Source organism: Mustela lutreola, chromosome 9 (assembly GCF_030435805.1).
Source record: "Mustela lutreola isolate mMusLut2 chromosome 9, mMusLut2.pri, whole genome shotgun sequence".
NCBI classification, from domain to species: Eukaryota; Metazoa; Chordata; class Mammalia; order Carnivora; family Mustelidae; genus Mustela; species Mustela lutreola.
This window is the reverse complement of record NC_081298.1, coordinates 39375929-39403204: the sequence shown is the minus strand read 5'-3', so window position 1 is coordinate 39403204 and position 27276 is coordinate 39375929. Positions and strand designations below refer to the sequence as shown.

Here is a 27276-nt window from a genome sequence, read left to right as displayed (position 1 = left end):
CCCCCCTCCCCTACCTCCCTGTGATAAGCTCAGGAATGAGAGAAACTGAACACAGGGTTATATGCGGGAGCTTCTGGAGGTGACCTCTCTTCCCTTGAACATCATAATATGGGAATGTGATATGTGGAACTGTTACTGCCTAAGGGAAAAACATGGAGCTGCCAAAAGTCCACTGCATATAGCCTGTGGAGGCTGCCAGCCCTGAAAAAGGCAGAACACTGTGCGCCAGAGAGAAACTGTAATTTTGTTGACACATTTTAAGCCACCATATGAAGCTTTACCTGAAGCCAGACCATATATTTGAACTTCTCAGTTATATGAACCAAAGATTCCAATTACTGATTAGACAATGTGGCTTGGACTTTCAATGACTTACAACCAAGGAATTCTCAACTATAATAGCCCAAGGTATTTGATATACCAAAGCCTGAGCTGGGTTTTTTTGTCAGTTTGTTTTTTACCCAAATTTGAAGAGTTAATTCTCATGAAAAATGTTGAATGGAAGAAAGATAACAAAGAATGTTTCTAGGACTTAAAAGAATTTTAATATATTCTAAGATTAAATCACAAATAGCATAGCAGGAGGTGGTCTGGTGGATCATCTACTCCTACTACCTTCTTTTATAGGGATGTTCAATGAATTTGTACACAATGAGCGAATGAATGAGCAGATGAATGAATGAATAAATGAATGGGGTACCTTAAGTCAAGACAAGTTAAAATTCCTGGATTAAACTGTTCCATGGGATAATTATGTACTGCAGTCATTTTCAGCTGGGAGTTGTATATTCTAAAAGAGGTTGTATTTATTGTTGTTGTTGTTGGATGCACAAGTAAATGGCAGAGCCTGGGAAACCTGATTCCAAATCCAATCTCCCCTGTTCTCCACTAAGGAATGCCTCAAATCCTCTCACAAAAACAGAAAAACACAAAGTTCTTTGATATGACCAGTGTAGTTCTAAAAACTAGGATACACTACTGGGGATCATTTTCAGGCCAACTGTTCACAATCTGAAGTGATTTTTTACACGTACAGCATTAGATTCACAGACTAGCCCACAAAACAGAATGAAACACAAACCAACAAACACCTTTTCAACCTTAAAACACCTACTAGAACTCAACTAAGTTCTAAAGCCTTGGAAAACATGAGGCTATGAAAAGTAGAACAAAAGAAAAAAAAAAATCAGCAAGAAAATCTACTTGCTCATCTCCTCCCCCATGCCCCGGCTACAGAACCACTCCAAAGGGAAATTAAGATGAGTGTGAAAAAGCTGTCATTGACTGTCTCTTGTCTGTATACCTCCCTTTGGGCACTCTTCTACTTCTTGATGTCCCTTTTTTCCAGGTGCTCAGATGCCCTCATCTTAATAATGGCTGCCACCATTCACTGAGTATTTACTATGAGTCAGACACTGAGCTAATAAACTCAGGAAGATTTAATGATTTGTCTACAGTCATGTGACAAAGCCAAGATGGAACCCCAGTATGGCCTTTCAACGTTAGACTGCACTGGCTCCTCCTCTCTGAGCTGAGTTCTCTCTGTAGGAAGAATCAGCCTTTCCTTTCCTATCACCAGTCTAAAGAGCATCAGGCTGAAAATTGCCTGTCTTCCTTCCCCTCAAACCCAAACAGCCATCCCTTTATTACAGCTAATCTCCTTTAGGTAACAAAGAAGGAAAGCAGCCTATAGTAACTCAGGGTAACTTTTAATCTTTCCAGAGATGGTACATATTATTTTAGTTCACCTCCAACTGGCAGAATTTTAGGCAGCTAATAAAAGCAGGAAACTAAAAAACAAAAACAAAAACAAAACAAACAAACAAGCAAAAAACACACTGAAGCAGCAAAAGAGTATATATTTGGACAGGGTAGGATGATGGGGACTATCTTAGAGTTTGCCTTCAAAATCAGTGCCTCTAGGACAAACAATATTTTTCACAGTCTCTTGGCTTTTACATTTTAATCCACATCTTAAAAAAAACAAAAACAAAAACAAAAAGAACAGTACATAATTGGCATTCAGTAAATTCTTGCTGCCTTTATTTGCTATATGATGAAACCAAAGGCCAGAACACATGATAAGAAGTCATATAACAAACAAATGGCAGCCTAGGGAATAGAAACCTCAGAAACTCATAACTCCTAGGCCAGTACACCATCTTTTAGCTACCTATAACCAAAAACTGTCCATTCATCTTTCTTTTCAGTTTAAGGTCTGCCTGAATGGAAATACAACTGATTAAATATGGATAAAAGCCCATAGTAATTTGGCCAACCAAAACGTCCTTGTTAAATAAAACCAACTCCCATCTGAAAATAGCCTCTAGAAAGAACTATTTCATAAAATAATTTAACTCATGTATTTTACAGTAACAGAAAAGAAAATTCACACTTTAGTGAGAGATTATGTTATTCCCTACCTCTCCCCCAAAAAGTCAGCAGCTAAATCTCAGCTTTAATTGTGCTATCTAACATTTTTAAGAAACTGGCTTTTCAACAAGCATCAGAATTCTATGGATGTAATGGGTCTGCCCTCAGTGCCATCCAAAGTGCAATCAGGGAACAATAGGGGTCAATATACCTCTTATCAAGGGTTCACCTTCTACTTTGATACCACCCATTCTTGGAGGGGAATTCAGAAGGTCAAACTGCTATCAAAAAAAAGCACATAAATAGATAGACTAAATGAAGCTAATGAAGAGACCATAACCAAACACTCCTGGGGAAGACAATTAGCAGGCCTCCTTCAGAAACACACATTCATAGAAACTTTTTTAAAAACATAAAAGGCAATGTTGTGAACCTCTAAAACTAAAACAAGTAGTATTAAGTTTAAGGAAATTGCCCTCCAGGTAAATATAAAAACAAAATTCTCCCCAGCAAGACTAAAAAGTGAAATGAACTTAGTGGAAACTATGGGCCCAAAGCAATTGCTGACCAAATAGTAGAAACCAGTTTATGCAAATCATAATTGAATCTTAAAGCCTACCATTCTGCTAATTAGATACAGACATTTATGTCTGTTTTATAACTGTCCAGTATTTATTCATATACCAAAATTAAAATAAAATTATTTTAATAAAAGCAAAACCACCCATGAAAGGTTTTTTTCTTAAGATGTTTATATTTTAATCCATATTTAGAGCAGCAAAAACATACCAGAAAGGAAAAGAATCTATTTATTTTTTCTACAACTTTTCATATTTAGGGAGGGTTCCCTAAATAGGAAAATATCTACTATCTGCCAGGTTCAAAAAAGATGGACAAATAGTGGAAGTTTGTGAAAAATACTTTCATTTCCTAAAACATATATAGTACAATAAGTTACTCATTACCCCTAGGAAAAACTGGTTACTTCAAGGCTCTTTACCTTTTGTCATTCTTGTTCCCCTTCCCTTAAATACCTGTTATGTATGTGAATCTGCCTTCTACTCATTTGTCGAATAATTATTCACAGTTGGAGTTACCAGCCTTCAAAATTACAACATTATTGGAACTATTCAATAATGAAAATAATAAGATTTTTGGTTAACTGCTTTTTAATACATAGAGCTTAAAAAAAAAAAAAAAGAACCTGTATTTTCCTACTGTACTCTTAGAAATACCCAAACATGCTCGTATTTTTTTTTATAAGCTTGCTACCACTACCTGGTTGTACTAAACTTCAGAAAATGTTGAAAATTCCAAAAAGCTGCCTACAAACCAAATGGCATCCCAGCTTGGCAGGCTGAGTGCCTCATTTTGGCTTCTCTCACTCCCTCTAGCGTTTGCAAAGCTCGTCTATCTGACTATCCAGTTACCTCACTGAGCAAGAGCTCGGCTAAGTCCTGCCCATCTATGACATCACCCCCTTCTTCAACCACTGCGAGGTGAAGCTTTAACTTCAGACTTGGAGGTGGGCTGTGTGCAGTAAACTGGAATGCTCTCCCTTGCTCACTCCTCAGTGTAGGAGTGATCCGAAGCAGGACAAGCTCTGCCTGCGGCTGCTGTTGGCTTTGTGTGGACTAAACGCGGAGCTTGGGAGAGGGGGAGGGTTGTTACTCCAGTTCACAGTAAGTGGAATTACAGCTATAGCGGCAGTATATATGGGATTGCTTTTTCTCGTCTTCCTGGTAAGTGTTTCCCATGTTATTCCTTAAGATTGTCCCAGAAAGTTTGCTTGGTTTTTACTTTGTAGACAGAAATGACTTGGTACCATGAGGCATCAAAACATGAACGCTTGCTCTATCACGAGTAAGAGCAATTTATGTGTGTGAGAGCCAGCGGGGGGGAAATTTGACTCTATAGCCAAATGCAAGAAGTTTCTTAAAACCTTCTTTGATTAAAAAGTAATAGGTAGTGGCTATTTTCTGCTACGTAGAGTTGTGATTTGAAAAGAGCCTTATGGAAAACCTTAAGTTGGAAAGTTAAATGTTAAATACTGAAGAATACAAGGCAGATTTTTTCAGAGAAAGGAAAGCAAAAGGTCTTGCTAACTTGGTGTGTACTGTATGTGTGGTATGATCACCAATTGCTGTTTTTACAACTGTGAAAGAAAATCAATAATCCCTCAGCCCATGAGTACGCAGTACATGAAAAGCATACATCTTGCTCACAGCTAGCCGAGCTACTCCTGGAGACTTCTGTGCCTCTGTAAGGATTAACAGCTACACCTAGATTTTAAAGCCTGCTCTGCTATCCTGCCAGAGCTGCTTCAAGCATTTCAAGCTTGCAAATCTCAACTCAGAGGAGGGGGAGACTTTTTTCCCAACCATACCTCCCTCCCACCCCCAGGAGAACGCCAAAATGCACTGCTTGGGCAAATGTAGTATGTGACTAGCATAGTAATTGGCATAGCCTACTCAGAAAAACTAACAAAGCTCAGCGCGGAAGCTATGCCTGATGTATGCAGTGAGTTCGGGGTGGCAGGGGGGTAAAATGAGTACAGTCCTCATCAAGTGGGATGTGCAGAGTATCCATTCAGTTGCAACTTACAATAAGAAAATTTTATATTGGAAGAAATGATTTTATACAGCAGAGCTTCCAAAAGTAATTAAATGTATCTTCTCAAAAAAAAAATTTTTTTTTCAATGAATTAGGTCTGAAACAAAATGGTTGCATAGAGGTAAAAAGTGCAACAGGCCTATATTTTTCAACATCGGGGGTAGATATCTATCTATCTATCAAAATTAAAAAGGGAAAAGAAAGCCTTGATATTTGCCACTTTTAGAATCAGATTCTCAGATGCTTTTGACAACTAGCTAATTTACATTTTCTTGAATCTGCTCTAAAATGCACATAAATGTTATTTTATTAGCAACAAACAGCATGAATAAAGCCACTTGAAAGGTGCATCATCTGTAGCAATGGCTTTCATTTATCCCAAGCAGTATATGAATATCCTGACTAGCATAAGACATAAAGAATAAATTTGTCTCTTCTGAGATAACCATTTATGCCTGCCCCAAAGTGACAGATGATTGATACTCATCTCTTTTGAAATGAGTAAAGAATTAATCTTTTAAAAGTACCAAATATTATTATTACCATTACTACCAATACTAATAATAATATATGGGTTTTAAACCCAAAGAAGATTAAATCAGAGATATGCTACTTAGTTTGCAAATATGTGTGTGTACACAACATATACACACCTAGTTACACAAACACATATATTTATTAGCCTGAAATAAAAAAACAGGGTTACAAAAATGTAATTGTATGTATTTATATAGGAAAATCACATCCAATTTTTTAATAGAGCACTGCCAAATCACATCAAATCCAGGAATCAGCAAAGATATTATCAAATAAACATAATGAATTCATTAATATTGTTCTTGTACAGTACTAACCATCAGCTATTAATTGAGCTTTTCATTTCTCTGCCCCCCCCTTAAATCAATGATGATTAGGTTCAAAATGCCCAACTAAATACTTCCTAAACATTAACATTTGTGAAATACATAATTAAACAGCAAATAAAGTTTTTACAAAAAAGAAAAACAGTAAGAGATTTTGTCATAACTGAATGTGGCAGCAAAATAGAAGGTATGTTTCTTTCGCTTTCAAGTGTTAATTAAGGAGCCTCCAATTCTATCAAAACTTTTTCAGAGATAAATGAAGCGGTGTGAAATAAATTTGGTTGAAATCTTGTGGCTGTCAGACTTTGTTAGCAAGCTATTAATTATCTTTACCCCAGTTTCTTCTCTAGACTATATTGCCCAATCAAATAGAAACTCCAATTATGTTCAGCATCTCCTGCCTAGGGACACCAGACCCTAATGAACACTCAGTGTCTCCAGATGAAAAATACAATTATCAGCTTTAAACATGCAAGTGCACTGCGGAGAAATTTGTCTGTGCTTTTCTTGGCCACACACCCTAAGGCTCCCTCCTCTTTCTGGATTATTTTGAACAATTTTAAACCCTACAAAAATCAGTAGCTGAGAACTTATGTTAATATTATATGACTGTTTCTTCTTTCTGCTTTTTATTTTTGATATGCCAACTTTATACCAACACTAAATTAAATCTGGTCACTTAAAGAAAAATTTCAGTGTATCTTAACTTTTCCCCTCTTTGTTAAGGTGGGTGGGCTACATACAAAGAATGTGATTAATGATAAGATTCAGACCTAACTTAAAAATTCTGATTAAACCACCTTAAGTATTTTTGTTCAATCAGTTTACTTAATAGCATTATAAATAATTGTTAAAGTCCCATGAAGACCACCATAAATGAAGTCAATGAGGGAAAAAAGATTCAGTAATTTTTCAAAGGCTGTAATTTCTTCCCTCCTTTTCCTTTCATTCCCCTAACCCCCCACCTCATGCCCCCCCCCCCCAACCTTTTGCCCTAGAGGCCTTCACTGCTCTTCTCAACGGGAGGCTTTGTTGTAATTAAACCAGAGAAAAACTGGCCGGCAGCAGCCAACATCTGACTTGCGGCTTCTGAAAGCAGTGTTCTGGTAGAGTGTACCACCCCCCAGTGGGCAAAAACTCTACAGTAAATCTCTCAGCAATATTAATTCTCAAAACTACATTTTTCTCTTCAGAGCATAAAAAGGGCTGTTTCTTGACTTCTAGCATTCCCGCATTTCAAAACTTATCATACATCAACAAACCAATTTCCAAGGAGATGATTTGTAAATGTCTTCTGAAAAAAGCCTCTTCCTTTTAAGAACCAAAATAGGGAATATACATTTCAGGAAGCATTTTCCAGTTTCAGACTGCAAATCAACATCACTAAATTTGGTAAAACATCACATTAAAAAAGAGTTTTGAAAGCCATGTTTCTGTTGCATAGAAGAGCAGGTTTTAGGACTCCGATGTGACTGTTGACAAGAACAGCAGAGAAAACAGATTTTAAGTCACAAAGGAATGAAATACAATTTCACCAGCAGCTTAAGTTCATTTGTTTTGCATATGCATTATCTTTTTCCTAGACCCAAAATTAAGTGTCAGGAATGTATAAAAAGCTCTCTCCAGGTATTAGTCTCCTTAAATGAGAGGAGAGAGAAATTGCTCTCACTTGATGAGACAATGACAGCTTTTGTCCTTTATTCTTTCAGTTTTCATGTGCACAAGTTACCGTGGCAACTTTGAAGAGAAAACCCACAGACCACATTTGATTAAATAACATTTTTAAAGTGTGCCTCTGGACTGTGGATTGATCAGTTTATGTGTTGTTGATTTTCTTCCTCTTCATATACTTTACATCAATATTACCCTACTCTGAAATGAAAAGACAAAGTGTTTTATAATTTGGGATGGTCTCACTGACCAGCACAGTGCTTGGCACACAGTAGACACAAAAATTTGTTGTATTTGTGTATGGAAACTTGAATATTAGAAATTTAAAGCATATCAACCAGATTGTACTCACAAACACTGAAAAAGGAACTTTAAAGTTTGCAATGGGAAAATGCTGGTGATTTTTAAAAATATAGGTTTAACTGCAGTTGCTCAAAGGTCAACATAAACTTAAAGCTTGTTCCCTGCTCTAAGTCCTCTACTGCTTTACGACCCTCTAAATGTCTCATTCATTCATACAAGTCTTGGTTCTCTAATTCATTTAGTATGGCTTTAAATATCACAAAAGGAAGAAGCATCCACTGTGATGAAAGATAACCTCCTAGTTTGCCTTTTTGTTTAAGGATGCTCGATTTAATTTTAAAAGCCAGTATAAATGGAGAATTGGATTCATTTATCACAAATCTGTTGAGAGAAAAGAACCAGTAACATAAAAGGAGAAAGTAAAAATCCTTTGCTTTGGAACTTTTATCCCCTATTTTGCATAAATAAAACACAGCCTTCTTCAGGCTAGAAAATAGTCTGGATAAAACCAAGTATGAAAAGGCATACTTGCTTCTCTGCCGCTCAGCAAACCCTTCAGACTTCATGACTCTCAAGAGGGGAGTTAGAGGTCCTTCTGCTTGCCTGGCATTAAACAAAAGAATTGGAACTTTCCTGAAATCTGATGATCGTGGAAAATTTAACTACCAGACAGGCTGCTTAGAAAGCATTTTGCTGTCACTATCAACTAACCTGATGTACTCCAGTTTTTCAGTTTGACAGTATATGTAGCTTATTTTAAATAGCATTTGTCATTAAAAGACTTAGCATTCACAGGTTGATCATTTTGTTGTGCTTTCTAGCAGCAGTTTGCCCCTTCATAAATAAATTACCTTCTAAAACGTAAATTTTGATTATATAAATACCAATTTAACTACAAATATTCACAGACTTGGATAAATCTGATTAAGTATCTGTTTTCTTCATTCTCAAGGTTTTATTCAAAATAATAATGCAATTAACTTGGATTTAAAGTTCTACTTTTAGATTTGATATTTTTTAAAAGGTTCCATCATGATACCATTATGTGAAGCAAATCATTAATATGACTCTTTACGAAAATCTCAAAACTCTGTACTCAATTTAAGATTTTTTTAAAATAAGCAATGATTTCAAATCGAAATCAATTTAAATCAAAGGCAGCAAATAAAGGCTTTAGGAAGTTAGTGCATATTATCAACATATAATCTTAATCTAAATGATCAAAACATGAAAATACATTCTCATTTCAAAAATCCCCACCTCTAAAATATTGTAGTAACAGAAATCATATAAACATGCAGATTGCCTCAAATCCTTGACTGTATGTAAATGCCAGTTTTCTGTTCGATAAAACTTCTTAAATTATATTAGTTTTCCTAAAATATCTAAAAATGATAGCATCCTTATGTATTTAATACTTTCTTAGGTGTATCATGGAACTAAATTGGAGGCTTTTAACAGACGATGATTACATTATAAATGCATACTTGTTTAACTCCACAATTTTTGTTTATAAAAAGAAACTGACAAGAAAGATCCCTATTAAAAATCTGATTTATCAGTGAAGTAATTCTGTTGTTCCTTTTGCCACAGTTTTAAATTCTATCTACTTAGTAATGATTCCATTAATAAACGGTTTAAAACATTCCTTTAGGTAACTAGGGTCCATTTATGTTTTTTTCCCAAGGTACCCTATTAATAATATTTTTCTAAAAGATCAATTCCTTTTCATTCAGAAGTAATGGCCTCTTTTCAAGCCTGTGCAGACATAAAGGCTTCTGAAGTCGATGCTGTGGAAACCTGGCCACAGTGTCCATACCAGTAGGGCTCATTTTTCTTTTTATCATTCGCAATCAGCTACCACATCTCTGTGTGTATGAATATGTAGAACTAGCTCAGAAAAGAGGAAGTGTAAGAATGGGGGGCAGGATCACATATTTTAGATAGTTTATTAGAGCCTTTAATATGCAAAACAAAACAGCTGTCTAGCACTGTAGTTTCAAATATAAAAAGGAAGGAAAAGATATAAAACAATCAAACATGAACTGTTTTGAGCTTAAAGAAAGGGAGTAGGAATTTTGAGGGAATCTTTATTTCTGAGAGTATCCTCTCCAAAGAAACCTGCTTGATAATTTTGCCTTTTGTTTTAATGTAATTTGGGGAAAAGAGAATAACAGTTTCGAAGAATTTAATGAGATTTTAGGCTGTTAATCCCACAATATTAACACTATTGTATTAATGACAATGTGAGTTTGCATATCAAACAGAGCAAAGGCAGTTTTACAGATGTAAAACAAGAAAAATAAACAAATTAGTTGTCTTTTCACACCAATTTAAAAATTTTTTTCCGTTCTCTCTGGGTTAAAAACATAAAAATCAATACATATTCTTAGAGCTTGATTTCATAAAATGTTTATAGTTCAGATACAAACTCTATCACTAATTATCATTATGATCATCATCTTGGACATACTCTAGGCTGACCTGACTAATTCTCATTCATCAGATTCATCTCCTCAAGTGTAAAGTGTGTTCTGGAGTATGACAAATGCCTGACTATTGGTAACATTTTAAGCATGTTCTCACCAGTGATTTTTATCATAGTTTTTAATTAGTTTCTAATGCAGTTTAACAAAAGTCATTGTTTCCTTATTTTAAATTAACCACATTATTTTAAATGTTGAATAATTTTCAAGCTTAGAAAATATTTAAAGCAGATACTTTTTAAAATAACTGTTATTATAATTTCAACAGCTTGATTTTTCATTTTCACATTCCAAGATTCCAGTGTATTTTCAAGAAAATACACTGTTGAAATTCAACAATAATGAGCAAAGCCCTAAATGTATCAGAATAAAACCTCACTTCAAACAATAAATCATTTAAACTTCCCTCTGTGGGCATTTTGCAAGATCCACTAGAGACTAGTTTATCCATCTGCTAACTGCTATTTTTGCTTCAAGTTGCTTAAATAATAAATTAAATGGATCTGTACTTTTTTTTTTAAAGTTTCCTTCTGTTAATGCATTCTATGATAGTGTTGATATTTGGTAGCAAGCTAAAAGACAATGAATTTTCAAATAGAACTAGAAACAAATTTTGGCCTTGTTTAACATTCACTTCAGTAGTACTTGAATTCTGGAACAGATGCTATCCTTGTTGGACGCTAGGTAATTACTGGGGGAGAAGCAAATTAGATCTACTGTAGTCCTTAATTTCAGGGTCAAATATTTCCATGATACCCTAATGCTCTCTACGTGTACAGAAAGCCCCTGAGTGGGTCACCCTGCATAACAGGTATTGATGCTACCCTCTTCCCCACGACTACCCCTCCCAAAAAATCTTCATGGATATTAGGTAATGGGCAAAACAGTCATCATTAAAATCACTGTGGGGGGGGGGGGGTGAAGCCTTAATTCTTCTTTCAAAAATGAAGAATATACTTACTGGAAATTTGTGTGTTCTGTTTGAACCTAGAAAGAGCAAAACCTTGTCAGGTTTTGATATGCTATCCAAATGGTCATTATAAGGTGATAGATTGACATAGGGTCCTTTCTATTTCAAACACAGATTAAAACATAAGAAAATAAAAATTGTTTTCTCCTGAAAAACTAATAATTACTTGAACATCTATGCAAGCTTTTGGCCAAGAACACCCGAGTAACTAGAGTTTCAAGATGATCAACTAGTCCTCAGAAATACCTTTAAGGAGGAAGGTGATGACGTTCACATTCTACAATTGGGAAAATTGAGGCCCACAGGAAGTTTTAAACAAGGCATGGAGCAAATCAAAAGAAAAAATTCCAAAGCAAACTCTTTTCAAGTCTTTATATTGTAGACTGTATGCCTTTGTAAAACCATGTTCAGAAATCTCTTAAAAGTTACCATGACATTTGTCAAAATCCTTGTTACATATTTGCTCACCTCTTTGGCATATACTTGTTTTCTTCTTTTCAAACATTTAATCATTTTATATCTAAGATTTAAAAGTGAACTTCTAAAAATTGGCCTGAACTGAATTCAAAAGCCATGGAAGGCAATTACTGGTTCTTGAATGAAGCTTTCCTTCTGTGTTTAATTTAAAGTGACATTAACAGTCAGTTAACAGTAGAAATTATCTGTTTGGTGACAATCTCAGCTTTAGTTCCTACTTTATATAGTAAAATTGGGAAGTAACAAACAACTTTTCACCAACTACTATGTTGAAGATGTGTTGCTTAAAAGATAAACTGAAGTTAAATTTCTAGGAAATCTCTTTATCATGTTAAAGTTCATTATTAATAGTTCATTAAAACCTTTTGCTTTCACAGGAGATGCTCAGATCCAGTATATTTTAAGGAAGAGAAATGTAAAGGAAATCTAGTATGCTTCCTTTTTTTTCCTATGAAGAATATTTGAATTAAATTTTACCTCTTAAAAAAGAATACCTATTCTTCTATAACGTGACTGCACCAGATATTCTGAGACAGCAGCAAGAAGCAAAAGCTGGAAATAGCTATTTCACAGCAGGTAATCATACCTCAGGATAGAGCTACTGTACAAAGTTTATACTTGGATAATCCTGGATAGGAATAAAGGTGGGGGGTAACTGACTGAAAAACCTATTACTATACAGGCCTTAGCATCATGAATGGCTTTCTTCATGAGGATCTGAAGTTACTATCTCTGACCACATTGCACAGAAGAGCCAATAAGAATTTTAAAGAGAGCAATTTCTACTAAGGGAATTAAGCTACACAAAAGGAACCTTCACACAGAAACTCTATCAGAAAAAAAAAAAAAAAAGTGCATAGGAAGCCATGTGTTCTACATAGTAACAGGAAGCTGAATTGTTTCTGGTCCCTACTTTAATGAGCTTGCCCACCATGCTGAACTGCAGCTGGAATGTTCATTGACAACAGCGAGCCTGATCTGGAGGTGTGTACGGCATAGGATTACTTGAACAAACAGTGAAGAACATTTCCAAGGACTGAACAAGAGTTTGTAAGTCCCAGCCCCTCACCAGGAAAATAATATATGCGCATTGGATTTTCACTCACGCAAAATTTATTCACATCATTCAATAAGGTAGGAAAAATATTAAAGTGTTTTATTTTCATGCCTGAAATTACAAAGGCTAATTAATACATAAAAGTGGTGAAGACATCCTGTTGCACAACAGATTAGTCTAAATCTATAACTCTCTAGCCATGGAGTAAAGTTTAACCATATTCTAGATTAGAACCTGAATGATAAATGCATTGTGAAACATATTATAAGATAGACCATAATAAAAAGTCTGCATAAGGCCATTAAGTCATATAGCATGAAACTTAATAAAAATATGGGAACAAAAGAAAGAACTAGTTTAATATGAAATGGAATTTTCCACTTAGGTTAGCTGGATGTATTACTGTGCGTTCTTTCCTTCCTTAAAATAGATGAAAAAGATTCCTTCTGATTTCCTTGTTAGAAATATCTATGTAAGAGTATTTAATATTAATAATCAAAGAAAAATACTAACACCCATAATCAAAACAAATTAATGACTTCACTAGGATTCAGAATCTTAAGAGGTATCTATTAACTCACTATTCCTAAATACTAAGAGGATACATTTCTACATCTGTACAGTCTACCTAAGAAACAGACATCAAATTTTGATTTTTAAAAACAGTAATATTATTTAAATACAGCAAATCATATTCCTATGTGTCAATTCATTACGAATATTAAGAAAAAATTAGAAAATTGATTAGCTTGGTCAGTGATTGGCTATAGAATTGATATCAAACATTACAAAAATGCTCAATAAAACTTTTGTTATATTTAACATTTCAAAATCATATGGAATTGGGACTTGATACTCCTTAATTTAATACTACAAACATTTACAGTAAAGAGATTATGTGATCATGTTCACTGTTAGCTTGCAATAAACTCTACACACAAAAAAAATAATAATAATACATTAAAAGTGCATTTATACACATTTTAGTTTCTACATCTATTTTTGAATACTATTTTAAGTATCCTCACCTAATTGTTTTCTGTCTTTCTGTTCACTCCATTTTAGGGCTCTGATGCTACCGTGTACAAAGACCTCAACACTGCTGACCATGATCAGCCCAGCCTGGAGCATATTCCTCATCGGGACTAAAATTGGGCTGTTCCTTCAGGTGGCACCTCTATCAGTTATGGCTAAATCCTGCCCATCCGTGTGCCGCTGTGATGCAGGTTTCATTTACTGTAATGATCGCTTTCTGACATCCATTCCGACAGGAATACCAGAGGATGCTACAACTCTCTACCTTCAGAACAACCAAATAAATAACGCTGGAATTCCTTCAGATTTGAAAAACTTGCTGAAAGTAGAAAGAATATACCTTTACCACAACAGTTTAGATGAATTTCCTACCAACCTACCAAAGTATGTAAAAGAGTTACATTTGCAAGAAAATAACATAAGGACTATCACTTATGATTCGCTTTCCAAAATTCCCTATCTGGAAGAATTACATTTAGATGATAACTCAGTGTCTGCTGTTAGCATTGAAGAGGGGGCTTTCCGAGACAGCAATTATCTCCGACTGCTTTTCCTGTCCCGTAATCACCTTAGCACAATCCCCTGGGGTTTGCCCAGGACTATAGAAGAATTACGCTTGGATGATAATCGCATATCCACTATTTCATCACCATCTCTTCAAGGTCTTACTAGCCTCAAACGCCTGGTTTTGGATGGAAACCTGTTGAACAACCATGGTTTAGGTGATAAAGTTTTCTTCAACCTAGTCAACTTAACAGAACTGTCCCTGGTACGGAATTCCCTGACTGCTGCACCAGTAAACCTTCCAGGCACAAACCTGAGGAAGCTTTATCTTCAAGATAATCATATCAATCGGGTGCCCCCAAATGCTTTTTCTTATCTAAGGCAGCTGTATCGACTTGATATGTCCAATAACAACCTAAGTAATTTACCTCAGGGTATCTTTGATGATTTAGACAATATAACCCAACTGATTCTTCGCAACAATCCCTGGTATTGTGGGTGCAAGATGAAATGGGTACGTGACTGGCTACAATCACTACCTATGAAAGTCAATGTGCGTGGGCTTATGTGCCAAGCCCCAGAAAAAGTGCGGGGGATGGCTATTAAGGACCTTAATGCAGAACTGTTTGATTGTAAGGACAGTGCAGTTGTAAGCACCATTCAGATAACCACTGCAATACCCAACACAGTATATCCTGCTCAAGGACAATGGCCAGCTCCAGTGACCAAACAACCAGACATTAAGAACCCCAAGCTCACTAAAGATCAGCGAACCACAGGGAGTCCAGCAAGAAAAACAATTATAATTACTGTGAAATCCGTCACCTCCGACACAATTCATATCTCTTGGAAACTTGTCCTACCTATGACTGCTTTAAGACTCAGTTGGCTCAAACTGGGTCATAGCCCAGCATCTGGATCTATAACAGAAACGATCGTAACAGGGGAACGCAATGAATACTTAGTCACAGCCCTGGAGCCTGATTCGCCCTATCGAGTTTGCATGGTTCCCATGGAAACCAGTAACCTCTACCTATTTGATGACACCCGTGTTTGTATTGAGACTGAAACTGCACCCCTTCGAATGTACAACCCTACAACGACCCTTAATCGAGAGCAAGAGAAAGAACCTTACAAAAATCCAAATTTACCGTTGGCTGCCATCATTGGTGGGGCTGTGGCCCTGGTGACCATCGCCCTTCTTGCTTTAGTGTGCTGGTATGTTCATAGGAACGGATCACTCTTCTCAAGGAACTGTGCGTACAGCAAAGGGAGGAGAAGAAAGGATGACTATGCGGAAGCCGGCACTAAGAAGGACAACTCCATCCTGGAAATCAGGGAGACTTCCTTTCAGATGTTACCGATAAGCAATGAACCAATCTCAAAGGAGGAATTTGTAATACACACCATATTTCCTCCTAATGGAATGAATCTGTACAAAAACAATCACAGTGAAAGCAGTAGTAACCGAAGCTACAGAGACAGTGGTATTCCAGACTCAGATCACTCACACTCATGATGCTGGAGGCCTTGTAGCAGACTGTGTTTCGGTTTTTTTAAAAACCTAGGGGAGGTGATGGTAGGAACCCTGTTCTACTGCAAAACACTGGAAACAAGAGACTGAAAAAAGCAATGTACTGTACATTTGCCATATAATTTATATTTAAGAACTTTTTATTAAAAGTTTCAAATTTCAGGTTACTGCTGCGATTGATGTAGTGGAGATGCCTGAACACAATTCTATATTTTAGTATTTTTTAGTAATTTGTACTGTATTTTCCTTGCAAATATTGAAGTTATAAACCATTTACTTTGTGTTCTACTGAGTAAGATGACTTGTTGACTGTGAAAGTGAATTTTCTTGCTGTGTTGAACAATCAGGACTGAGTTCACATAAGATCCTTGTAGTATAAGCACAGGCCATTTTTCACTTTGGTATTAATAAAATGTAAAAAAAAAAAACCTGGCTGGATGAGAAAAATTAAAGTTCAAAAAATAGTTATGAAGTAATGTCCAACTATTCAATTTGTATTATCCCAGTGGTATTCAATAAATTAAAATATTTGTGAAGTAATGGGCAATATCAAATTTGCTGCATATCTCCATTTTTACTCTAAGCAAATTAGATATCCTTAAGAAAGTAAGCATTATCTTCTGAACTGAATACATCAGCTGGCATAAAGGAGTGTGAAGTCTGTTATTAAAACCACTGTTAACAAACCTTTGAGAATAAAGGACTTCACAAAATCAATAATGTGAGCACGCTTCTAAGTTAGGGGGAAAATTTGTACTTAGGAAACATGAAAACTTAGACTTCATAGTATAATAAACACAAACACAAGAATTGCATTTTGGTTTTGCCTATACCATCCTGATTTTGAGAAGTGAATTCTAAAGACATAATTATTAATGTTTATAATGTTTTTATCATAAATGATTTCAAAAAAGAAACACATACGTATTTAAAAAGGTAGTATAACCATAAGCAATTCCCCTCAAAAATGCAGAGAAAGTAGTACTTTAAATGAGGAAGAATTTAAAAGAAAAATAAATACTAGAAATCAAATTTAGATCTGATTTATGTGAAATGTTTTAACACTGTACATAAAAGTTCAATTTACTTTCACAATGATCAAGAATACTGCCCATTACTGTCACAGTTTTCCACATATTACATAATGAACTTGTAACATTTCTTTCTAGCTTCCTACTGAATTGTGAGCTATTACTTGTTTAAAAACCACATCATTCTTCTGTTGCCATGATTTTTTTTTCCAACAAAAAAACCAAAGTGCATTGTACGCCCTTTGGCCAGTCTTGTATGTGCCTTGATCCAACGCTACATGTATTCAGCTTTTAAAATTCGACAAATTTTTCATACTTCCTTAAATATGAAAAATTATGGTCTTATTGCTGAATAAAACAAGAAAAAGTACAAAATAATCGTGCTTGCTTTTTCGGGATTATGTTACTATCACTGAAGTAGCAAATTGCCCAGCACATTATTCCTAAGCACCCCCATGTATTTTTCTAGGCATAAAAATAAACGTTGGCTACAAATAAAAAAAAAAATAGCAATATCTTGAGCTTGTGTATCATTTTACTTTAAAGAGTTCAGTGTTCCATGCACAAACTAATTTCCTAGAAGTGTTTTAGAATTCTGTTCTGCTTATTCATGCCAAAGATGGAAAACTTCAGAAGTGGTGTTGTGATTTTTCTTTTCTATGCTGCTACCATTGTCCTGACTGATACTTTTTAAGGTGATCTTTGAAAAACTAATATTTTTAAAAATAGCTTTTTGGTAGTGTGAGTTGGCATTAGAGGTTTTAGAATCCCAGATCTACCACTTACTAGGTATGTACTTAAAAACAACTTAGTTTCCTTATCTATAAAAAGCCCGGGGGGGGTGGGGGGGAGTGTTGCTATTTATTAGTTCCACCTGAACAAAGGGTTGTGGTGAGGATGAAATGACATGCATGGAAACTGCGCAATTTAAGTTACTACTTAGTTACTACTAAGTTACTACTGTAGACTTAAGTTATTACTACTTAACAGAAATTAAGTTAAGAAAAGTTTGCCATGTGTTTCCAGAGGTTGGCCAGATGTTTCTGCTTCTACTGGTCTACTAACAGATATCTCCAGCTGCCTGTGAAACCTCATTTTTTCATTATTCATTTGCCATCCTCATATATTTCCCAATACCTCTTTTCACTTCCTATTATGAGGAATGTTTTCCAGCTAACTTAGCAAGGACTTATGTGATTAACATTAATTATAGGGAACATTTTGTGAAGAAAGCTTGATTTTGCTTCTAGAGGTTTTGAACCAGTTCAGCTACAATGTTGCCAGAAGTCAGGGAAAGGGCTGGATGGTTCCATAAAATTGCTATAAACCTATGAGTTTATAAAAAGCCAAGAGCCAAGAGATTATATTGACTGTTTTCCAGTTAGTACATCTTTCATGAGCACAGAAAATTTTAGGTATGTTCTAATATATGCATTATAATTATCTTACCTGAGACAAATCAGAAATGGGTTTTATATCAGCAAACAGAGACACCACTGACAGGGTAAAAGTTTATTATTTCCCTAGGCTTGTTAGAAATCCAAATATATATCTTTTCAATAAAATAATAAAATATAAATAACTACCTTAAAGGGTACTAATTATAAAATATACCTGTATGTATCCCAAACTAAATGGTTACAATTTTTACTGATCAAGTACTAACAAAATTGTAGGACAAAAAAAAAAAAAAAAAAAAATCCCACCCAAATATACAACTTAGAGATTTAAAAAGAGTACAATTCAAGAAGCTACCAAAGAGTGAATGTATATATATATTACACACACACATACACGCATACATATATTGGGGGTGAAAATTGCTCCCTTGCTGAATGTTTGACAAAAATCAAAAAATCGTTTTTGAATGCAGTCTCTTGTGTAACTGCATTAAATCACTGCACTTACATTCTCATTCCCTATTAAAAACAATACTGTGCTCCATCTTTCAGCAAGGCCGATTTATTAAAAGTATTCCCCTGTGCCAAAAGAACTAGTAAAAAACAAAAACAAAAACAAAAAGCCTCTGCTTTGCTAACTACAGTTTCTGAGTGAAGCACATTTTATAGCTACATGCCAACATGACAGTTTTCCTGAGGAATCCAAAGAGACCCACATGCTTTAAAGCACCTGAAGTGTGGGTGTTAAAGAAACCAATCCACCACTGAATTTACTTTAATATTAACTCATCTACTGCTGAAAACAGTAGTGGCATTTAAAATTCTAGTTCCTTTCTCATACTTAGCATGATTAGCAAATCTTAATTTAGCATAGTCTTGGAATTATAACTACTGTATTTTATGCTTTTAGACTTTTGGTTAAATTAGCAAAACATAACTCATGCTTATCAATCACTTTCTGAAGAACTTCAAATTTCTTTACATATAATCTTGACACCCAATGACCCATACAAATGGTGTCTACATTATAAATAAATGAAGCACTGACTTCAAGAAGTATGCTGTCTATAGGATGTAAGGGATAAACATAAGATCTAATGGAAGTTTGCTACAACTGTGGTATAAAAGAAATAGCTAGATATAATTGGATGGGTCAAAGAAGACCTCATGAAGGAGGTAAAATGAAGGATAAGAAAATATTTAAAAAGAAACTAGATACTGGTCATGGAGAAAATGGAGAAAAAAGTGATGGAGATAGGAAAACAGGGGCAATGCTTCTCAATGCTGGCTTTGGTCATAATCCCTTGGGGAGGCTTTTATAAAGATAACCAGGCCTTAATACAGACCTACTAAACTTAAATCTCCCAGACTGAAATTGGGTATTTAAATTCTTCTCTAATTCCAAAGGTGATTCTGATGCAATTGGGGACACCTGATTTTGGAGGTATCTGGGGGAAGGCCACCAGGCCTGCTGAACATACAGGGCCCATAAAGGAGGTAAGGCTGGAAAAGCTCTCTATGTCAGGCTACATAGTGTGTTGAATTCCCAGCTGAGAAAGTCTGGATGATATGCTTTGGTGATCGTTTCTGAACAGGTGTATAAATAATCAGTACTTTAGGGACATCTTGTAGAAATAAGGAATATTGAATGAAGGATGAATGAGGAAAAATATGAGAACAAGAAGATAAGTTCGAAGGACATACATTACTGCAGGCAAGAGGAAACAAGGGCCTAAACAGTGGAATGGGGCTTTAAAAACAAAAGCGTAATTCAAAAATACACGAAAGGTAGAATTCCTAGAACCTGGGAACTGAGGAAAGAATAAGAATTGAGGGTGATGATTTTTAGCCCAGGTAAGTAGAATGCTCGTGAGACACTTAATGATGAAAAATACTAGAAAAGCAAATCTCAGAGTATTTTGTAATCTATGCATCGTACAGATTTATATCGGCTAATTATAAACTGTGGCTTCTTTAACCTTTCAAGTGACCCAATCTGGATCCAGTTTAAATGATAAACTGTAAGTGCCTTAGGTTTTAAAATACTTGTGTGTTATCCTTCTGAAATGCTATTGCAAAGTGGGAAATGAGGGTCTGGGGAGAGATCCTCAGTGTATCTAACAGATTATTATTAAAGCTGAGAGGGTGTAAGACAGCAGCAACAGAAGTAAGCAGAGGGAGGGAGAAGAGATGAGCCACAGGAACAATGTTTTGTGAGGACAGAAGAGGGAGAGAAGCAAAAGAAAGAAACAAACAAAAACAAACAAACAAAAAGGAAGGCATAAAGGAAGAAAATCATCATGAGAAGAAAATTATAAAATCAAGGAAGTACAAATATTTAAAAAAAAAAAAAGGAGGATGTCAAAAGATAGTCTGGAATGTATATTTGGAAGAGAACACTATTTAAAATGGAAAAGGAGGGGTGCCTGCGTGGCTCAGTGGGTTAAAGCCTCTGCCTTTGGCTCAGGTCATGATCTCAGGGTCCTGGGATGGAGGCCCGCATCAGGCTCTCTGCTCAGCGGGGAGCCTGCTTCCTCCTCTCTCTCTCTCCCTGCCTCTCTGCCTACTTGTAGATCTCTGTCTGTCAGATAAATAAGTAAAATCTTTAAAAAAAAAAAAATGGAAAAGGAGGGGACTGCCAGGAATTCTGAAGCAGTGTCCCCAGAGAGGTAAGAGTCTCTGGGATGCTGACAGGATAATGGGAGATAAAGAAAACAGACATGATGACTAATACTACTCTTTAAGAAGTTTGGAGGGTGAAGGAATCAAGAGAGATAAGAAGGAAGTGAGTACCAGGAGAGATACTGACGGACCTCAGAATAAGATGGGGTACAGAGATAGGAACAAAAAATGAGGACAGGGAGAGCATTCAGTAAGAGAAAATGAGATGCAGGGGAGATGTGGTCCAAGTCTTGGCTGTGAATCTAAGATGACTTAAGCAAAGGTGTGACTGAGAAGCTGAAGTTTTGGAAAAGTCCCCAGCAAGAAGTACAAAGTCACCCAGGGAAATGGAAAGGGTAGGTGTGAGGGTAAGGTTTATAAGACAGGTCCTAAGGAAGATGAGGAAATGTCCCAGGGAAGAAGACAAGGGAGATGGTGATGAGATCAGATGATACAGATATAAGGACTTAAAAAGAAAGGTTTTTGAATAATGGTGACAGAAATATAGTCAGGAAGTGATCTTTCAGGGACAGAGAAAAAATTTTTAAAGCTCCCTTCCCATATTTCATACTCCTCCCCTACACCAAAGTTTCATCAAGTAGTGACAGTAAGAGATGGAACAGGTGACTGGAAGGTATCATCCTCAGGAAAAAGATGTCAATTAGTTCAAGGTCATGGGAAGAATGCTAAGAAAAATGTCAGTTACATGGGAAATTAGAATCCAAAAGAAAAAGACCACAATGGGCCGAGTAGAAGCAGTTAGGAAACAGGCCTGAAAGGAGTTCAAACTTCCAGGTGAAAAGACACACAAAACACAAAAATAGAGAAGAGGAGGTCACTGTACTTAGGACTCCCACAAATGATCATAGTGAAAAGGATGTTGGCCATGAGAGGTTAGTGGAGACTCCTGTTGTAAATAGTATAGACATTCTGAACAGATCAAAAAAAGAAAGAACTAGAATAACCAAATTAACCTTGTTCTAGTCTTTGATCAAAACAGAGTAAAATCTCACTTTATCTCAAAGGATACACTGAAGAAGTATTTCCTAGTTTTATCAGTCTTTCCCACAAGTGTCATAGGATTTCAGGTGAACAGGTAAGCAAAGCACATTATGGACCCCTCCCCCACTTCCTAGCCCCCATCTCATTTTTATATTATTTGGATGAAATGAGATTAGAAATGAACTTTAGGGCTGACTTGAATTTTTTTTTTTTCCTTTTTTAAGAGGCTTCAAAAGGAAGCATGCAGCCACAGGGGTGTGGAAGTTGGGGATAATGGGATTTTACAGACTGATTGTGTGCACACATAAAAGCAGTGCTGCTTTTTCAAGGCCAGCTGGCTGGGGCAGGGGGGTGGGGTGGAGGGCAGTCTAGGAAATTACTACCCAAAGTAATTACCCTTCTGAATATACATCACGTCTCTGATAACTGTGACATTACAAAGCTGGGGCTAGTTTATATCACTGTTCTATTAGAAAGCATGGAATCACTGTTGGAATTCCACATTTTAATTTCCTAGATATGAATACCAACATTAATAAAAAGGGGGGAAGTGAAGACTAAGTAGAACAAAAATCTAACAAAATTATCTTTTAAAAATATGTTCTATAAACATTAGCAGCCTTACACTTATCGTGGGATTAATTAATGTATGCTCACCGGCTGCTGCTGCTGTGCTGTAGATACCACCCTTTACTGAGGCCTCTGTCAAGCACAGGGCTAAGTATTTTATATAAATTTAACCTCATTTAATTCATACAATAACTTTACAGAGAGGAATTACTATCTGCATTTCTCAGATGCATAAATTAAGGCTTTGAAAGGTCATAGAGATATTTTATTCATTCATCATTAACAATGATTTACTGAGTACCCACTCAATAACTGTGTTTGGGGCTAGGTATACAGCACTGAACCAAAAAGATACGGAGATTATAATTGGAGGAGGTAGGGACTCAGATGCTAACCAAAAACCAAATGAATATAAAGCGAAAAGCTGTGACAGGTGCCAGGGAAGAGAAAAATACGATGCTCAAGTGAGCAAAACAGGAGACCCTGTTTAGATTGGGCGGTAAAGAAAAGCCTAAACTTTAGGGATAGAGTGTAAGCTATTTGAAAAGTAAAGAGTGTTCTGAGCACAGGAGAGGGGATGTGTTCAAGCTGCAAGTAGGGTCAGCTTAGTGAGTTTAAGAACTGAAAAAATGTCAGGGGACTCAAGCTCAGGGAGCAAGACGCAAGTGAGTTCAGAGAGGCAGGCCCAGATCAGAGTACAAGGTCTTGCTGGCCAAAGCCAAAGTAAGGAGTCTAGACTTTATTTTAGTGAAAGAAATTTATTGGAGGTTTTTAACAGGGTAGGAGTGGGGGAGAAGGAGGAGGAGAAAGATGTTTGGCGATTATATATACTATCAGATTTCAGTCACAGTAAGGTCACTAGCCATTATATGGAGAATGAGTAATATGGAACAGGATGGTGGAAGTGAGGACAGAAGCGAAAAGACACCAAATATTTTTTGAACAGTAATGGAATTCTTCTAAGAGTTACATAGTTAGTAAGTAGTGGAGCAAGGATTCTGTCTGATCCTGAAGCATAGGCTCTTAACCATTCTCTTTAAATAGTAAGCAGAAACATTCCTTAATAACAAAACAAAACAAAACAAAGGAAAAATGGAGTTGGTCCCACCTACCCCCCCTTTGTTTTGTTTTTGTTTTTGTTTTACTTCCTTTTACAGAGATAGCAACTAGAAGACATTTTTAGGATTAAATCTCAAAACATCTTCATGGGGCAAATGTGAGCAAGGCTTATAGACTTCTGCCCCACAGTGCTAAATGATAACTTCTGGAGGTCATTAGTCAATAGCTATAAGCTATCCTGAGAATAACACCTGTCTTTCTTGCACCTTTCAATAACTTTAAACTCATTGTTGGCAGACAAATGTTAATGTTTGAGTTCACTACAACACTCCTCATGATTCCTTTATGTCTTCTAAGAGCCAGAATGGAAGTGCTAGACCACCTATTTGCCAGACTGGGTAATGAATTTGAGAACTATAACCCATGAGTACTACTGCTTAGCCTACAATGGTAAAAATATGCCAAGATTATTTAATGGTTTTCAATAATTATTTGAAACTAATCTTTGAATTATTAGAATTCAGCATATACTTAACAGACATATATTAATACAGACAAGGTATTAGAGGATCTACATTTAATTCCATGTTCATAGAATCTTAGAGCTAGCTAGAATAGATTTTATGAACTTCGGTGATATGTACAAACAAATTTAAAAATTAATCCCCTCATTGTTTTAAAACAATGCAAATTAAAAAACAATAGTTTGTAGTTGAACTATAACTGGCTTACAGCTTTTAAAAAGTCCACAATGGAAAAACATGTAGCTACTTTGTGAGTCACAATATACTTCTTACTACTGTATTACACATGACTCACAGCATTCACTGAGAGTTAAATATTCCCTTTATTGTTGCTATTATCTTCTAATATGCCAAATATTTTTACTTATGTGTCATTATTCCTATCTCCCCTAAAATACAAACTCCATGAAGGCAAGGAACTTTTTTCTCCTGCTGTTTCACCTAAATCCCTCCAACCTATAGAGCAATTCTTGACACGTAGCGACACTCCAAAAAAAAAAAAAAAAAAAAAAAAAATTGTTAAATGAACAAAAGAAAAGATGAGTGAGCTTCAAAGGGTTGTACCACTAAGCATCATCTGAGACAATCTTTGTGAAAGCTTTTCATAAACTGTAAACCATTTTATGAATGTGGAGTATTATCACCATCATCATCATCATCATATCTCATGTAGAGCAGTTACTAAGCACTTTTTACTCCCCAATTCACAAAAGACACTGAGGTTCAAATAGATTAAACAATTCACCCGATACCCAAAATAAGTGGTAAAATTAAGACTCTGAAAAAACAACGCAAATCCAAATACAAGGATCTTAACCCCAGATCTATCTTTTTTATGTTGCTCTCTTCCTTGTGACATGCTTACTCCAAGTATATGAAACAAAACATATAGAACATTCTAATACATTATATGTACAATTGATACTCAAGATGATGATTAAGAACATTGTCTTTGGGGCGCCTGGGTGGCTCAGTGGTTAAAGCCTCTGTCTTCAGCTCAGGTCATGATCTCAGGATCCTGGGATGGAGCCCGCATTGGGCTCTCTGCTCAGCGGGGAGCCTGCTTCCTCCTCTCTCTGCCTGCCTCTCTGTCTACTTGTGATCTGTCTGTCAAATAAACAAATAAATCTTAAAAAAAAAAAAAAAAGAACATTGTCTTTGAATCACACAGATCTGGGTTTGCACCCAGTTTCTGCCACTTACTTGGGATATGGCCTTCGGCGATTTAGCTAATCTTGCTAAGCCTCAGTTTCACCTTCTGTGAAATAGGATAATAACAGTGCCTCTCTAATTGTAAGGAATAAATTATATATTTCAAATGGAGCACTTAAGTCATACCTGACTCTTAGTAAATGCCCAGTAAATTTCATTTTCACCTTTGATGATGAAGAAGTATTTGCCCAGTATCTGATATTAGAAATATCATTTGAACATAGGGTAACCAAAAAAGGGGGAGTGGGAGTGGGGAAGCAAGATGAACAGACTTTCTCTGCACTTCTATTTTCCTCTGAAGCCTGCACTGATTTTACAGATGAAAATACTAAAAAAACACATCTTTCTCTCCCCAACACAGGACTGGACTCATTATATTACCCTGATACCCTGTGATAAAGGAAAAAGTAGGAATGTCAACTGCTAAAAGGTGGAAAGAATAATAATTTTTTAAAGATTTGTTATCTTAAAGCTATTAAAATGGTAATAGTGTTCTTTATATTTTCCAGAATTTCAATAAAAATTTGTGTTGTATAGAAACAAATATCTAGATGGCTACTTGTTAAATAAAGTCACAGTTACTTAAGTAAATCAGTGTATGAGTACCAGGGACAATGTTTTAGACGAATTAGCCCCTGCTGGTAGGAATCATTTTTATTGGGAGAGAGTGATAGCAACCGATACATGTCTCTGGTGACTACAGTCTTGGTGACTATAATTTGTTTAAGTGTGACAGCAAACTGCATAATCCAGGCTAGTCCCTCGTAGTTGCGAATCCAAATCAGCACGCCCTTGCTCTTAATTTAAGGGAGAAGGAGAGAGAGGTTTTACCTTCGGTTTTATAAACATGTTTAAACAAGAGATTCCTATTTCCTGCTTTATCAGGTGTTGGTCTTTTCCAGGTATTTAGTTAGCATGTTTCTTCAGAAAATTCCTCTTTGAATGTTAACTAATCTATTTAAAGGGTTAAATCCAAGAGTGAAAATTAGATTTCAATATTTATTACAGTACAATAGTATTATCTAGAAGAAATGTGCTGGTTCACAAGCACATTAAACTTTCTCACCTCCCCAGACAAATGTCACAATTTCTATTCCAACTCTTCACCTTTCCTTAGAAATCTCAGACAGAGGTAGCATTAGGAGCCATTAAAACCAATTAACACTTCACTCTCATTTGGGGACAAATAAGAGTTGGAAAAAGAGAAGAGGTTCAAGCTAATGCTTCAATGAATGTGTAAATTTATAAGTCATTTCTAAAGGAAAACATGTACTTGTGACAAAACCACATGTGTGAAATAGTTAATGCTCAAATGAAGGAAATTAAGTGTAACTTCTTTCCAAATGCACACAAAATACCTAAATATCCATCAACTATATTATCTCTTAATATTAAGAAATACATGGTTAAGAACCTCTTAAAAGTATCAAAATCTTGTGCTCTACTTTCAGCCAGTCTATGGCAGATTGTTAACAGAGTAACCAATTTATTCTTTAAAAAGCTTTCTGGGACAAGAAATTCTATATATATTTCAGAATTTTTTCTAAAATTTAAGTTGACACTTAAGTGTTTTAATGTGGAAGTTAAATGTAGACACTATATATTATAAACATTAAAGTGTTATATAATTACCTTCTAGAAACCCCCCACTAACTACTATTTTTTTGTGCAAAATGCTGAAGAGATGACAAGATATCAGCATAGTCAAACATGTCATTCTTGCATATAAGGTAATGGTTAAGAGTGCAGAACTTTGGAGTTGTGCCAACCCAGGTTCAAACAGCACTGGTTCTACCACCTACTAGTAGGGTAATTCTGGGCAAATTACTTAATCTCTAAACTTGCCTTCCTTAACCCTACTTGGAAGGGGCAAATGATTTTAAAGTATATGTGCTTATACTTTAAAGTGCTTAGTGTAGTAGTACCTGATA

At 35.8% G+C, this 27276-nt stretch overlaps 2 protein-coding genes across 5 annotated transcripts in view; one reads left to right on the top strand and one right to left on the bottom strand.

Moving 5' to 3' along the window:
• MACROD2 (mono-ADP ribosylhydrolase 2) overlaps positions 1-27276 on the bottom strand; it is a 1974291-nt gene that overhangs the window by 1618710 nt on the left and 328305 nt on the right. The gene's annotated exons all lie outside the window — the stretch shown is intronic.
• Positions 3880-17432, top strand: FLRT3 (fibronectin leucine rich transmembrane protein 3). 3 transcript variants are annotated; one of them, XM_059134071.1, is made up of 3 exons: positions 3880-4115; positions 12134-12332; positions 13879-17432. In XM_059134071.1, exon 3 carries the CDS (start codon positions 13886-13888, stop codon positions 15869-15871), a length of 1986 nt encoding a protein of 661 aa, XP_058990054.1. In that variant the 5' UTR covers positions 3880-4115; positions 12134-12332; positions 13879-13885; the 3' UTR covers positions 15872-17432. The 3 variants fall into 3 exon arrangements, with proteins under 3 accessions (XP_058990054.1, XP_058990053.1, XP_058990055.1); XM_059134070.1 differs by having other exon boundaries at positions 12134-12890; XM_059134072.1 differs by lacking the exon at positions 12134-12332.

Excerpts from the sequence above, each read along its gene's own strand:
- FLRT3 (XM_059134072.1), top strand. The coding sequence starts at position 13,886 with ATGCTACCGTGTACAAAGACCTCAACACTGCTGACCATGATCAGCCCA.